Consider the following 15692-nt stretch of genomic DNA (forward strand, 5'->3'; position numbering starts at 1 on the left):
GCAGTTTGCGAAGATTTGAGATTCTTTTCAAGTAGAGAACGAGACTTGGGATTTCTTTCAAAAGATATCTCTTATTCTCCCTGTTTGGCAGCAAAACTGGTGTAATTAACCCTTTGATAAGAGTGATGAAATTACAAGGAATTCGGAAGGACGGAAGTTGGAAAGGACGATTAACCTTTCATCTTTGAGAACTTTTGAGAATCAAAGTTTGATAGATTTAAACAATTGCAGTATTAAGTATTTAATTTAACAGTATGAAGTTTGTGGAACTACTCTTGCCGGTTTAAACCAATCTTTCTTGGGATATTTGAGAATTATCTCAAGTTGTTTGTTAAAAATTGTGAAAAAATTGTTAAAAACTTGTCGCTATATCTCTATATATTCTCTATCGATGTTTATCTCTTTATTTTTTTACATCTTTCGAATAATTGCCAATTTATTTTACGATACGATGAATGAAAATAACGCCACGTTCTCTTTGTTTTAAAAAAAAAAAAAGAAAAAAGAAAAAAAATCTCCGAGAATAATAGCCGAGAAAATTTGAAGAAAATTTGACGAAACATCAGAGGAAACAACGTTGGTTCATTTTTCAGCAAGGAAACAACGATGATCGACCAGAAAAGATGGATCTTGAGGATCCTCGTTTTGGCAAACGTTCACGCCGCGATCGCTTCGATCAACCTAACAGATTCATCGGAGATCGATCAATCGAACGAGATGGACTCGTTCACCACCACGAAGAGGACGTTTCTTGACAGGTGTCTGGTGAAGACCGAGCCAGGTCCTTGCAAACAGTACGTCTCGAGGTGGACGTTCATCAAGACTGAAGGGAAATGCAAGACTTTCTCTTACGGTGGCTGCTTAGGGAACGAGAATCGTTTCAACTCGGAAGCCGAGTGTCTGTATTATTGCGTGGGTGGTCCTGAACGTAAGGAGAATCGAATAAATTTTGCCACTCGTTCAATTTTCATTATCTAATTAATATATGAAGAGATATCGCGAGAAAATGAGATAGAAAATCGAGATATTAGATCATAGATATTTCTTATTTGATTTTCATTGAACGACAACAAGATATCTCTATTAGATTTTTAAAAGATCTTTGTGAAAATATCGTTTCTTTGTAAAGATAAGATAAAAATTTAGTAAAGAAAAAAAAAAGTAAGATTCTAATAAGATTTATATATTTTTTTTTTATTGAATCTTGTTCTTGTTTTGGATTTTCTTAGACACACTGCCTTATTTGGTCACGAAGGGGAACGTATTTGTAACGAGCACAGCAACCACGAACACACTGCCTTCTACCACCGCCATCACTTCACGACCAACGTTTTCGCCACCAGAACCGACGAAACCGCCTGTACCAAAGTACAAACGAGGAAAGGTAAATTTATTTCTATAAATTTCCTTCCTCTAAAAAAAAAAAAAAGATAAGATCTAACTTAACGTATTTCAAATGTCGAACGAATGAGAAAAATTTACGATACGAAAGATTTTCAACGAGAGTTCACCCCAGAAAAATTGATCGACAGGAGCTCACCTTCATGGAATCTGGCTACGAGAAAACTTTTATGTTCGCCCAAAGCAACACGTTCATTCAACTCGACGGTAGCGGTATAAAACCGTTTCAACTTCGGTGAGTAATCCTGGCTTTGCTCGAAAGGATTATTTTAAAACGAGAGAACGAAATATCAATCTGTCAAGAAAAGATGAATACGTTTACAAGTAATGTTTTTTTTCGTTTCAACATTGAAAATGAACGTATTCAAAATTCGATCGTCGTTAAAGCAAGGATAAAATTTGAAATCAAAAAGAAGAAAGAGAAAATATCAAATTTTACGAGTGAAAAGGGATAAAAGAATGATAATAATATAATTGGAATAGAAGATTTTTCAAATTGCACATAAAGAATAATCTAACTTTTTAAACGTTCCAAGAATAAAAAAGAATAGATTAATGGTTCCAATTTCCTAAAACATATTTTCTATAGAATTATTATTTTTAGCACATATTTATTTATTATATTTTATAGAAGCATAAGATCAATTATTTTACTATTTAATCAATAATTAATATTTAATCATTAGCATTCTTTACTCATAAAAATCTTATTAACTTTCAAATAATTTTTCTTCCCTAAATAATAAAAATCCCAGATATATCATTAAATTAAATCTAAAACCAAATTCCTCTCCCTCCCCCCTCCAAATAACAAGAATTCTAAATATCTAAATTAAATCCAAATCCATTCTTTCAAACTTAACTTCATAACAACTTGAAAAAAATCATGTTATAATAAACGATTTCAATTTGCAGACTGTGTCGCGAGATATCGTTCAAATTTCGCACGAAATTACCCCACGGTTTGCTGGTGTATCACAGCGTGAAGGATCGGCCAGAGATCCGCTTAGACCCGTATGCTCTGTACGTGATCGTGGAGAAAGGCCAGCTGAAAGTGGTCCACGTGTTCGGGAAACGATCAACCAGCCTGACGGTCGGCGAAGGGTTGAACAGGGATGAATGGCACAGCGTTTTGGTGAGGATCGACGTCCACGGGGCGAAATTGATCGCCAGGGTGGACGATAAACAAGAAGAAACCACGCTCGAAGTCTTGGAACACGTAATCAATTATGGAGTGTCAGAGGAACTGGCCTCTGTCGTTCTTATTGGTGGTAATATATAATAAATACACTTTTCGACTTCAAGTTTTTTAATGGAAAGATATAGAAACTTTAAAACTCAAAAGGAATCTCTTTTTCCTATGAATATTAAAATCCTTGAAATTTTCTACGAATTAATACATTATCGAATATATTTTTTTGAAAATGATCAATTTTCAAAATATCAATCAACTTATAAGTTCATTATTTATGCAAAGATATTACGTTAATGATTGTACAATAAATGCAAAATATAATAAGGATTTGATTGATGAAGGATTGGATATATATTATTGATATCGAAGATAAAATGATGGAATTATTTTCCTTATTATTTACTCGTGATTTTTCGTTAGGGTTAAGTTCCGAGGAACGATTGCACGGGGTGAAATACATAATAGAATCATTCGTTGGCTGCATAAGAGATATGGTTCTCAGCTCGGGCAAATCGGCCAGCGATTTGTTGCCCATTCAACCTCTGATTGCCACAAAACACGAAAACGTGAGAGAGGGTTGCATAGACAAGTGAGTGATAATTTTTAATTCCCTTGAAGAACGTTACGTATTATTTTATAATATTCGTTTTCATTGATCGTAATTCATATACCATGAACAAATTTCAGATGTAGAACACGAGAAAATCTCTGTTTCATCTCGAGTCAATGCGTGAATCATTATAATAGTTTAACTTGCGATTGCTTTGGAACGAAATATGAAGGAGAACGATGCGATGTATATAGTACGTATAATCATTTCAATACAACAATATTTTTCTGCTACAAAAAGAACATACAGATTTTATTTCCGTATGAATCGCGATAAAAATTAATTGTGCACGATTGGATTTGAAAGAAAATTTGGATGTGAATTCCAAAAAAAAAGTTTAACTATTTTAAAATTAATGTACTTTCTTAGATTCGATATATCTATAATAATCGATACAATAATTCGAAATTATATCCATATGGAATTTCTTATTTACCAGGAAACTCACATCCAACATTTCGAATCGTCCTACGTAATATTAATGAAAAATAAACGTTCGAATGCATTCCAGCGGCCACGATCTTAACATTAAGAGGTTCCTCGTACGTATCTTTCCGCGTTTACGATTGGAAGGACAGAGTTCACTCGTCCGTCAACAGGATAAGCCTTGCATTCAAGGTATTTCATAAATCGATTACAAATCATATTTTCGTTCGACGTGACGAAATTATATTTTTATTCGATCGTTGGAAAGACGAAATGGGACGACTCGGCTTTGTTTTACGCTTCCGGGGAAATCGACGGTACGCCGCACTACGTAGCGGCCTCCATAGTGAACGGATCGGTGCACATCGAGTTGGATTTCGGCCACAACTCGAAGATCGCCACTGTACTCGGCGATTACATCACATCGAACCATTGGAACAATCTGACGATATTCCACAACGGATCGTTGGTGTTCGTCAGCTTGGACGACGAGATTAAAGTACTCGAAATTCCCGGTGAAAATTATAATATGATCATCGATCCTGAGATCTATATAGGCGGTGGTCCGGAATTGCACAAGAAGAAGGGACTTTTGTCGCACAATAATTTCGCAGGTGAGAACGTTGAATCGAGTAATAAATCGTAGATTTTCTTCCTTCACGATAAATAATTAATTAAAATTCGATCCTTTAATATATTGGAATGAGATAAAAATCGTAATAATCCGTTTCTTTAAATCAGACTGAATAATAAAAAGTTTTTAATACGAAAAGAGTAACAAAAAATGATAGATGCATCATCGACTTAAAATCTACTAAGCTAAGAATTTCCTAAAGAATTTCTAAAGGAAACATTTCTAAGGAATCTATACATTTAAATGTTTACCCTCCCCCTTAAAAATACGATTTTTAAGATTGATGGAGATCAATTGAATCGGTTTCAGGCTCGCTGAAATACGTTTTCTTCAACGACAAGTCCATTATTTATGAGTTGAAACGTTCCAACCCCATGGTGCATTATATCGGTGTGCTCGAGCCCGAATACTACGAGGCGGATGTTGATGTGATTCCAATAACATATCCGTTCGCGACCAGCCACATTTGGTGGCCAATAGCACGGACCGACTCCCTTAAATTGAACTTCGACTTCAAGAGTTCGAAACCGGTGGCTGTGGTCGCGTCTGGGGACGTGAAATGTAATCGTAGCCTCGGATACTGGGAGGTACGTTTGAGGAAATATCTTGAAAATGGATGAAAATAGCGGTGAATGCGATCGTCGACAGTAAATTTATATAAATTTGAATAAATCTGATCGTCGATAAAGTAAATCGATATATTTTCGTTCGTTTGAATTCGTAGTCATTTTTGAATTGACTGAAATTATCTGTGTGTTGTATCTTTGAATAACAGATGATTCGTAAATATTTGTGAATTGTAATGAAAATATATCGTAAACGAGTAATAATTTGTGATAAGCAACAAAAATTGAGGATGAACATTTCTATTCTTTAATAATTTCTCTACGATTATGATTGACGAATTAAATTCTAATAAATTGGGACAACGTATCGGTAAAAATATGAAAAATGTAAAATTGTATAAACTTATTATATTAATTGTACACATAAAAGATCCGATTCTTTAAATTTATTCGAATTTACATTCAAAATTGAACATCTTTCAAATCTAATTGTTCCAATTTACATTTCTTTAAATTTAAAAATTGTTTAACGCACAGCTCCAACTGGTGAACGACGAAATCCGTTTTCAACTGATCCCGGTGTTGGGCGAAAACGTCACGATCACGACTGCAGTGAAGTTTCCGCCTTACAACACGTCTTGGCACGCGGTCGAGTTAAATTACACGAAAGGGGAGATCAGCGTTCTGGTGGATTATCGGAACAAGCAGAGCAAATTATTCTCGATGACGTTCGAGCTGGGCGACAAAGTTATCATAGGAAGTGGGAAGAACAACACGGGTAAGTTTCTCGCGTGGTGTGATGTAACAATAATATATATTTGGTTTTGGATATCAGGTTTGGTAGGATGTATGCGCGAGATACGGGTGAACGACGACAGAATAGAGCCTAGATACGTGATGAACACTGACAGAGTTATGGGAGAAGTAGCGTTGGACAATTGCCAATTCATCGATCCTTGTACCAGGCCGAACACTTGCGAGCATGGGGGTAAATGCTCGGTGAAAAAGGACGAAATCAGCTGCGATTGCACCGACACAGGTTACGTCGGGAAAAATTGTCATTTCAGTGAGTTGAATTTGATATTTGTTCAGAAATGTTATTATTACGTAAATTCTGGGAAAAGAATCGAAGGATCTTGGGGGAAAGATTGAAAAGAATTGAAAAATCAGAATAAATGGAAACGGTTAAATTCTAAAAAGAAAAAAGAAAAATTAAAAAAATTTCAGCTAAATTCAGAAAAACCTGCGAGGAATTAGCATTGCTGGGATACACCCAGGACGATGTGTACAAAATCGACATCGACGGAAATGGTAGATTTCCTCCTGCCCTGGTCAAATGCGAGTTCCAATCTATCGAAAACTCGACGAAGACTATCGTGGAGCATAATTTGCCCTCGCAAGTCGATGTCAGATCAATTACAGAATCTGATTTCTCGTTCAACATCAAGTACAGGCAATTCACCGCTGAGATGCTTCAAGAATTGATCTCACACTCGTTGTATTGCAGTCAGTACGTCAAGTACGATTGCTATAAGGCGCCATTGGAATTGCACAGTGCCACGTGGTTCCTTAACTCGAAGGGAACCACCGTGGATTACATTGGAAATGTGAACAGAGGATCTTGTCCTTGTGGAAGTGAGTAAAATCAAAGTTAAAAGTTAAAAATCATTCTGGAAGATTGAAATAATTTTTTCTTCTATTCAAAGATCGAGACGATTAAAATATCCGTGTAAAGTATTACGATTTTAATAACTTCTAAAATATAAATTTGGCAAAATAATATTTAAAAAATTTCATATTAAAGAGAGTGTGTGTGTTTAACATTTAAAGGAGTGATGAATTTGGAAAATATAATGATTAATCAAATTTTCAGTTGATCAATACCAAATTGATTCGTAAAATCAGAAAATTTTGATTATATTAGAATAATTAAATTATTCAAGGAATTGATAATCTGTTTGTGTTTAGTGAACAAGACATGCATTAATCCAAATTTAAGCTGCAATTGCGATTTCACCGGAAACGGGGATAAATGGCTTTCCGACGAAGGATATTACGAAACACCGGATTCTTTGGGTATCACAGGAATGGTCTTCTTGCAACAAAGAGATCTCGAGGAAGATGCGCAAGGGCGAATCACCTTAGGTCCATTGGAATGTGTCGAAACGAGTAAATAATATTTTTACCTAATAATATTATTTATATAAATAATCATTTAATTTGATTTAAATATTTTCACATAACTTTCTTTTCAACATCTTTCAACTAGTTAAAAAATATTTAAATTCCAATGAAGAAAATTCGATATTAAAATTCTCATATTGAAATGAATGATTTACATTGACGTTGTTGATTTTTGTTAATTTATACAGATACACAAAAGTACGTTGTAACATTCACCACTTCGCAATCATACATCGAAGTACCAGGTTGGAGAAAAGGGGATATAGCATTCAGTTTTCGAACAACTGGAGAGAAAGCTATCCTTTTGTATCAACCACCCATCAGAAACAATTATCCATCTTTCATGGTTGCTTTGACATCAGAGTATCGATTGACGTTTAATTTCACCCTGAGTACGGGTGTTATAAAGGGTATAGAGGTGGAGAGTAAAAGAAAATTGAACAATGGGGAATGGCAGAAGATTTGGATCGATTACAACAATTACCACGTCAGATTAATGATTAATACCGATTCCCAAATGCTCGATCTCGAAGACAAATTTGGACCTTTCGAGGGTTCTATGTTTATCGGTGGAGCTACTGCGTGAGTAGTTCTCAAAGATTGTATAAATACAATTTAAATGGTTTTAATTAGGTGTAATATATTCTTTTCTTATTCATCAATATTGAATATTGATTTTATCTGCCGTTATTATCTTGAAAAATCAATCAAAGTAAAAATGTAATCGTTTTAAAAAAAAATATAAAATAAAAAAATTTTTTTATTCGAGAAAAATTTTAAACAGGAAATATTTATCAAATGAACAAAATATTAAGAACTATATAAAATTGCAAAATAAATTTTAACAACGACACAAGATATTTTCAGAATAGGAAATAACGTATAAATCATTGTAAAAAATTTTTAAGTTCCCATTACGGAAAATAAAAGAAAGAAAAAAAATATATAAAAGCTTATTATAGATCATCATACACATCACGATTTTATCTCTCAGGGAACATTTGAGGACTTCTTCAGTTCAGCAAGGACTCATAGGCTGTTTTCGAGGTTTGGTCGTGAACGGAGAGATCCTGGACATTCACAGTTACATGTCTGTTCATTTGTCCGAGATCATCAAAGATTGCAAACCATTCTGTCAACCGAACAAATGCCAGAACGGTGCAAGGTGCGTAGAATTGTGGAGCAACTACGAATGCGTCTGTGAGAACAAATGGGCCCATTTTGGCGACTATTGCGAGAAGAGTAAGTAAGCTTCTGCCGATTCCAATTTCAACTATTAATCTCAACTATTATTAATTTCAACTAATATTATAATATTATTAATTTCAACTAATCTCTTTATAAATTTCACGTTCGATGATCGAAATAATTCCTTTCGTCCATTGAATTCTGTCTTTAGATATAAACAACGAGGCGTTGACATTTACCTCGCAAAGTGCTTTCCTGAAGAAGAACTACTTTGGCACGGATGAAAAGGACGAAGAGAAGTCGTTGTTGAAGAATATACTGATGGAAAATATTCTAATCAATCTGAGAACATACGACACTTATTCGTCCATCTTGTACGCGAACGATAATTTGAACAACTTTGCCCATCTTTACATTTCGAATGGCACCAGTATAGTATATCTGTTCAACGCTGGTAACGAGATAAAGAATATCACTGTGGAATATCCGGGTAATTTTCAATTCGATTAAAATATTAAAATATCCAAGAAAATTCAATGGAATTGCATTCATAATTCGATCTCAAATGTATATAATTTCTTCGTCGTTCGATTCGCAAATTTTTTTCTGAAAATTTTCAGTGAACACGGGGATCTCGATCCAGATCGCGATTATTCGAAACGAGAGATCGACGACGCTTCACGTGAACGAATACAATTCTACGTTGAACGCCACGCCCGTGTTACTGGACACGTATTCGAACAAACCTTGGATAAATCCGGAAAAAGAGGTGTTAGCTCCCCAGAGGCCGCCGGCATCGCCCACCAGCTATTTCCAGGTGAGATATCAGGGGTTTCAAATCGAATCGAATGATCAGCAATGATCAGCAATCTTATATAGGTGAATCTAGGGGGTTTCGATCCGGATGACTTGCTGAGAGTGGGCAAAGAGGACATGCAAATTAAGGGGTACGTCGGCTGTCTTGGTGGATTAATGATCGGAGAATACGTGGTCAATTTGTCTAAGCTTGCCAACGAGGCTAATCACGAGGCTAGCAAAGAAATACTTCCTAATTGTCAAACGAAATGCGATGCAATGCCTTGCAAGAATTTGGGGATCTGCACCGAAGATTTTGAGAGGCAGGAGTCATTGTGCAATTGCGAGTTAACGTCGTATTTCGGGGAACATTGCGCCGATGGTGAGATATTTTCGATTTGAGTATTAATAAATAATAAATTGCATTAACGATTTGTGTTTTTTTCAAAAGGGCATTAAATTTAAATAATCTATCTAATCAAAGATTATTGCATTTTTAAAAAAAAATTACTAAAAATAAATTCCATAAATATTGTAATAATGTTATATGTTATAAATTGAAAACAAAATGCATTTTGATTTTTAGAAATTTAATAGAAACTATTTCCGTTAGTAACATTTATTTTTCTATTATTATTTTTATGTCAATATGTGTAATACGTTGAAATTGACGGTTATTTATAGGGGCATTACCGAAAATTGTTGAGAAATAGAGTTTGGAAACTCTTAAGGCCATTAATAGATTTAATTTTACCTGTTCTTTGCCTGGCCTCAATAATAAATACCAGTATTATTAAATATTTTGAAAATAAATCATGTTCTAAATTATACGATCTTGGAACAATTCAAAAATTTCTTTTATTTTTGAGAAATACCTGTATCATTGTTTAATAATCTTTAAACGACATGCATTTTAACCATTATTTACCCTTCGAATTTTTACCTGCTCTTTGTGATTCAGTATATAACAGATACTCGGTATGCTTACTGCTTTAATTCTTATTAAACTCTTTTTCCACATATTATATTATATGATTTTTAAATAATTCAGAAATTTCTCAGAATGCTATGTTATTTAAAACATAAACACAAATATTATCATTAAATTTCTCCCCAAGTTCGCGACGATTCTAGATTTCTCAGATACGATACCAAGGAATTTCTATTTTCTGTTAGAAAAAGGGGCAGACTTCAGTGGCGAGAGCGTGGTTCAACGAGAGTTCGATCTCGTTGGAAAAGTGAACCAAGTGAAAGTTCAACTCGCATTTTCGACCAACGAACTACGACAACGTACCACGGCGCTTTTGCTTTTACAGACGGAAAATAAGTAAGTTCTCTCTTTCTGTGTGGAAAATTCTTTGCTCGATCCATTTACAAAATTTCTTACTTACTTCTCCTCTTTTCAAAATCCCCTTTTCAAAAGCATTTTTTTTTTCTTTTTCCCTTTCAGAAGAAGCTACTACTTGCTCGTTGCTTTAACGTCAGAGGGTCAATTGATTTTTGAGGAGGACAGAGAAGGATCCGCGTTTGGAGTGCGTTTAAACGATATAAATTTTCTGAACGGGGCCAGGCACAGTATTTATTACGTTCGAGACAATAGCACTGTCACGTTTCTGGTACGGCTGATAAATGATAAACGTTTTCGTAATTCGAGACATTCGAGGATGACCTACAATGACCATTCCTCCGCAATTATATAGATCGATCGCGAACCAGTGACACTGTTACCGATCCCAGCGTTGACTCTCGGAGAGGACGAGAGTCCAGGGGTGACCGAGATCCAACTTGGCGGTCTGAACACGACAGACTCGCGATTCAGCGCGTACAAGGGATACACCGGTTGTCTGAGCAGTGAGTTCCAACGTTAAAAATCATCCGATTTTGAAACAATCGATCTGTCGAAATAAGAGAGAGAAAAAGAGAGAAAAGAATTCGTCGACAGCGAGAGAGGATCGAGACGTGATTCTAATAGAATACTATGTGTTTCTTATGTTAGACAAAACGATCGTCAGCCACATTCCGATTACGAAATGACGGATACCCTCTTCTTGTAGACGTCGTGGTATCGATCAACGGTGGACCCGACATGAAGCCGCTCGAGGAATATATGCTATTTACGAAACAGGGAAGCGAAACCGTGAGGGCGACGATGCCTGCCGGCGTCAGGAGCGCGCAGTGCGCTGTTTTCCACGTCCAACCGCACGGCCTTGACCCACCCAAGAACGATAGCAACGTGGTAAGCAATCTTTTCGTTACTCGCGGAATTTTTTCCTGGAATTCCAGCTTTCGATCGATTTATCATTGAGATTCTCTTCCTACCTTCTTGGTACCGTTGGATTTTTATGAAGAAATGGCTCTCGACAATCTTTGTGCGAGATTACAACTTTTAAATCCTCTAACTTAGATATGTTACTTAGATATTCTTAAAGAAAGAAAGATGTAAAGAAAAATGTTCGTCGATCTTTATACGAAATTAAAGGTAAATGATTCTCACATAGCAGAGCTTGTGAAACATTAGATTTTTATGAAGAATCTTAAGATTATAAAGCACAAAGTAAGAAACAAAATTAACATGTAATAAATTGATAAATAGTGCAAATAATATATCACACCAAAGCGACCAAACTTTCAAAGAAAGAACAAGAATTGAATGAAAGGAGCAAAGTTTGTCCGAAAAATTTTAAGGTTAGGAAAAACAAAAAATATGTAAGGGGCGAAAACTTTATGTCGAAGGGTGTGGACAAAGTGTGGGTGGAGGACCCCCCGAAGAGGATATCGTACAAATCGCAATACACGAACGCGACCCAGGAGGAGCAAGGTGCTGGTACTTACATCTTCATCGCGTTGTGTTGCGTATTCGTGACAGCGGTGATCGGTTGCATCTACGAGGTGTGGCGGAGCGCGAGGAAAGATAGGCGTCGAAGACGCGCATCCGTCGCCTCCACGGTTCCCGCGCCCGGCTCCCAAAGATGGCAATCGCAACAGTACACGGATCCATTAACGGGTGGCGTGAAAACGGTCGGGTTCAAGAACGTGGCCGAGGACGAGAAAAGACCGAACGGCACGCACATGAAGGCCGCGGTCAAGGAGTATAAACCGTTGGCCAACGCGGAGACGAAAGACTTGATTAACGATAAAAGAGTTCATATCATAGGTAGGCTCATTTTGAAGTATCGATCAAGCGTTTGGTGGAAAAAAAAATCCAGTCCAAATATAGATATGTCGTTTGTGAAACGACGATTCGAATTTAATAATTATAATTTTTTTATAGCAGATGAAGAACCAGAGAAGAAGGAGCTCCTAGGGGTAAATACAGGCATCATCACTAAATCTCCGAAACTGAATCCATTCGTAAAGATTTTTTCTTTTTTTTATAAAAATTATCTATATTAAGTTTAAAGTAAGCCTGCTGAATAGATTTTGCAAATTTATATATATCTATTATACGAATTTAAGGAAGAGAACGATGATCGAATCGATGATCGAATGTTTTTAATAATTTGATCGAGTCTACTTTGCAGGCTCGCTTTTCAGCCGCATTCAAACATTTGAAATAAATGAAAATCCATTGATGAATTGAAAGTAGTAGTAACTAATTATTTCATTAGGAATGTTTTCATGAAGAATAATTTATAAGAAGAAAAATTAATATTTTTTTTTGTTTATATTGATTAATATTGATAAGTTCAAATATTAATTTAAAATGTATATATACAAGATGTTCACATTATTAATTACCATGAATTTCGTGAGATTATTAGAATGCGAATTAAAATTTTTTATTTCTATACGATTTCCAAATTCAATTATCTCAAAATTGAAATATAAAACGAACTCAATTGTTTATTTTCGTTTTATTCTCTCATATAAAATCTATAGGATTGTACCATATTCAAATTATACACCCTTATAGATATTTTCTAAACATCGAATATGTGAAATTAAAATCCAAAAAATTAAGATACGATAAAATAAACTCAATTAAACTTAAATGCAGGATTGTACCATGTATCCAAAATATACATCCTGAAATTAAAGTTAAGATTAAAAAAAAAAATTAAAATAAAACAAACAGAATTGAATTTAACTACTAAAAATAACTATAAAAATATTATAAAATAACTATAAAATAACTACTAAAAATAACTGTGAACGAATGTATATGTATGAAAGATAAATTTAAAAGAATTAGAAAAAAACAATTAAAACAATGAAAAGTTTTATTTCAACATCTCAAATCGATCTACTTTCAGTCAATGGAAGATCTACAGGAGGAACCAGAACTGGAAGAATGCGAAGAAGAGGAACCAGATGAAGAAGATGAAGATGAAGATGAAGATGATCCCAAAGAACAAAATACAGACGAGGAGGAGATACATCAAAAAACAGAACATACTGATGATAATGACTTTGTCAAGTCGGTAAGAAAAACATCGAGAAGTTATTTCTTGAATAGATAGATATCTGTCCTTGAAATACGAATCATTTGATATAAAATTGAAAGAAATAGCAAATCTATTTTTTAAAGATCTCAAAGTCATATCATATCTGTATAATAATAAGTACAAAATGTACAGATTATTGATTTTGTTGAAGATCTAAACATTGATAGAGCTTTAAAAAAATATTATAAATTTATGACTTTTATTTTAAAAAAAATATTATAAATTATAAAATTAAATATTATAAAATTAATATTTTTTAATAGGTTCCCTTGTATTTTATAATGTCTTAATAATAACTTTCTAAATAAAAGACTAAAAATCTACCAATATACCAATATTTAAAATTTCAACAAAATCAATAATTCAAAGATTTAGAAATCTTCTTATAAATCAAATTAAGAAATGAAAATTAAATTTTATTATTCTTTTCTGTTTTCTTTATAATTTTTAAATTAATCAAATTCAATTTTATTAAGCTAAAGAAAAATGTTTATTTCAAAGACAGATTCGATTTCACCATAAGCTATGTTCGGATTTTGTTGGATATATTCATTAATATTTTGATTGCATTGTAATACACCAATGTTATTCATTACCCATTATCATCACATTTGTTATTTATCTTTGTCGGCTTTGTATGTATGTCCCCCTACATTTTTTTTTTATATACATACATATATATATATATATATATATATAAATATAAATATGCAATATTGATTATGTTATACAAACGAATAAAATATCCTTAAAGAAATCAATTTTTCAAACGTTGTAACATCTCATTCCTCGTAAATCCATTAAATACATTCTCCCTATAAATCATTTCATCCGATAATCGATTAGGAAATCATCTCATAGAATCGATTTGAGAAATGCGAAAAATCGAGAGATAAAAGGGATCGGGATGCAACGAACAATAATCGAAAATATATGATAATTTCAGCCAGAAAATTCGTCTAGGATAAGTGTCGAAGAGAGTGTTGATTCCTTAAACAACAATCCGAAATACGATGAAACAAAAACGCAATACGAAGTTTAAAGGTACTCAGTATTATCGTATAGCTTGTTGCATCCTTTCTTCTTCTGATTAGTCATTTGCTTTTTGATTATAATGTAAATGTAATTTGCATTCATTATGCAAAATATTAACGCGAATAATTTTAATAAAGAAGTATAAAGATTTGAAAATAATAAAATATTAAAACATTTTTTTAATATTTTGAATTATATAATGCGAATTACATTAGGATTATTATCATAGAATAAGAATGATTAGTGCTATTAATTTGTTATATTTCAAGTAATTATTTTATTGAAAATCATTGCATGATTCTATACGATTAGTATAGAAAAATTGCCTTTTTGTGCTCTCCGTTTTTTATATATACTATTATCTATAGTTATCCTATATTAAAAATAAAACTTTACTACTTTAAATAAAAAAATTTTTTTACATCTTTTGTAAAGTGAAAAATATAATTTGTTGCAACTATAACAGTGAAAGATATAACATAAATCAAATTTAATAAAATGGAAATATTCGAACAAAATATTCAATTGCATGAATAAAATATTCTTTCATTTTCAATTACAGATACTAAGATAATAATAAAACTAAAAAATTAACTAGGAATAGTATCAAATGTACATTAAAAAAAATTTGACTATAGAATGACTAAGAATGCATCAATCAATATTGCATGAATTATAGATATGCAAAAAGAATCAATAAAATATATTGCATCAAATGAATGCATGTTACATTAAAAAGTTATTAATTATAATTTCTATAACAATGTTCACTTTTTCCTAAATTTTCCTTGAAATGAAATCAAAATAATATTTTCACTACCTAACATTTTTAAATTGAAAATTACTTAAAATAAGTTTTATCTTATTTAGGAAAACACGCTAAATGGTATTGGACAACGATCAAGAATCGAAAATTTATTTTTAGGTCAGTATCATTTTAATTATTTGTGAAAAAATATATTTTGTTATTAAATAATCTATCACTATTACCATTTTTATTTTATATTCTAAATTCGAATAATAATTAAAGAATTATATATAGTTTAAATATCATCTTAGAAAAGTAAATCTTCAAAATACAAAAAAATAACGAATATAAAATTATTTTTAATAAATATATAAACTTATTAATGTAAGATAAAAAAAAAATTAATATTTTATATAAAAAATTTATATAATAAATTCAATATATATTATAAAATTTATAATATAT

General features: G+C 32.9%; 1 protein-coding gene across 13 annotated transcripts in view; it reads left to right on the forward strand.

The window, feature by feature from the left end:
- Positions 1-15692, forward strand: part of LOC102675270 (contactin-associated protein-like 2) — a 22176-nt gene that overhangs the window by 5538 nt on the left and 946 nt on the right. For 4 of the 13 annotated variants that reach the window (XM_006615258.2, XM_031510281.1, XM_006615259.2 and 1 more), the window contains exons 2-27: positions 594-928; positions 1230-1384; positions 1533-1636; positions 2317-2672; positions 3017-3185; positions 3284-3399; positions 3718-3824; positions 3901-4246; positions 4576-4853; positions 5370-5610; positions 5668-5898; positions 6060-6467; positions 6801-7001; positions 7205-7598; positions 8011-8258; positions 8416-8694; positions 8825-9021; positions 9084-9381; positions 10176-10326; positions 10450-10615; positions 10700-10850; positions 11054-11235; positions 11733-12153; positions 12271-12350; positions 13253-13420; positions 15350-15404. In XM_006615258.2, coding sequence (XP_006615321.1) covers positions 607-928; positions 1230-1384; positions 1533-1636; positions 2317-2672; positions 3017-3185; positions 3284-3399; positions 3718-3824; positions 3901-4246; positions 4576-4853; positions 5370-5610; positions 5668-5898; positions 6060-6467; positions 6801-7001; positions 7205-7598; positions 8011-8258; positions 8416-8694; positions 8825-9021; positions 9084-9381; positions 10176-10326; positions 10450-10615; positions 10700-10850; positions 11054-11235; positions 11733-12153; positions 12271-12350; positions 13253-13420; positions 15350-15404 — 5824 coding nt within the window. In that variant the 5' untranslated portion in view covers positions 594-606. Of the gene's footprint in view, positions 1-474; positions 929-1229; positions 1385-1532; positions 1637-2316; positions 2673-3016; positions 3186-3283; positions 3400-3717; positions 3825-3900; positions 4247-4575; positions 4854-5369; positions 5611-5667; positions 5899-6059; positions 6468-6800; positions 7002-7204; positions 7599-8010; positions 8259-8415; positions 8695-8824; positions 9022-9083; positions 9382-10175; positions 10327-10449; positions 10616-10699; positions 10851-11053; positions 11236-11732; positions 12154-12270; positions 12351-13252; positions 13421-14390; positions 14490-15349; positions 15405-15692 lie in introns of those variants that run through there. The other 9 variants (XR_421740.2, XR_421739.2, XR_421738.2 and 6 more) reach the window with 9 other exon arrangements.

The sequence above is a fragment of the Apis dorsata genome, unplaced genomic scaffold (genome assembly GCF_000469605.1).
Source record: "Apis dorsata unplaced genomic scaffold, Apis dorsata 1.3 scaffold_220, whole genome shotgun sequence".
Classification (NCBI taxonomy): Eukaryota; Metazoa; Arthropoda; class Insecta; order Hymenoptera; family Apidae; genus Apis; species Apis dorsata.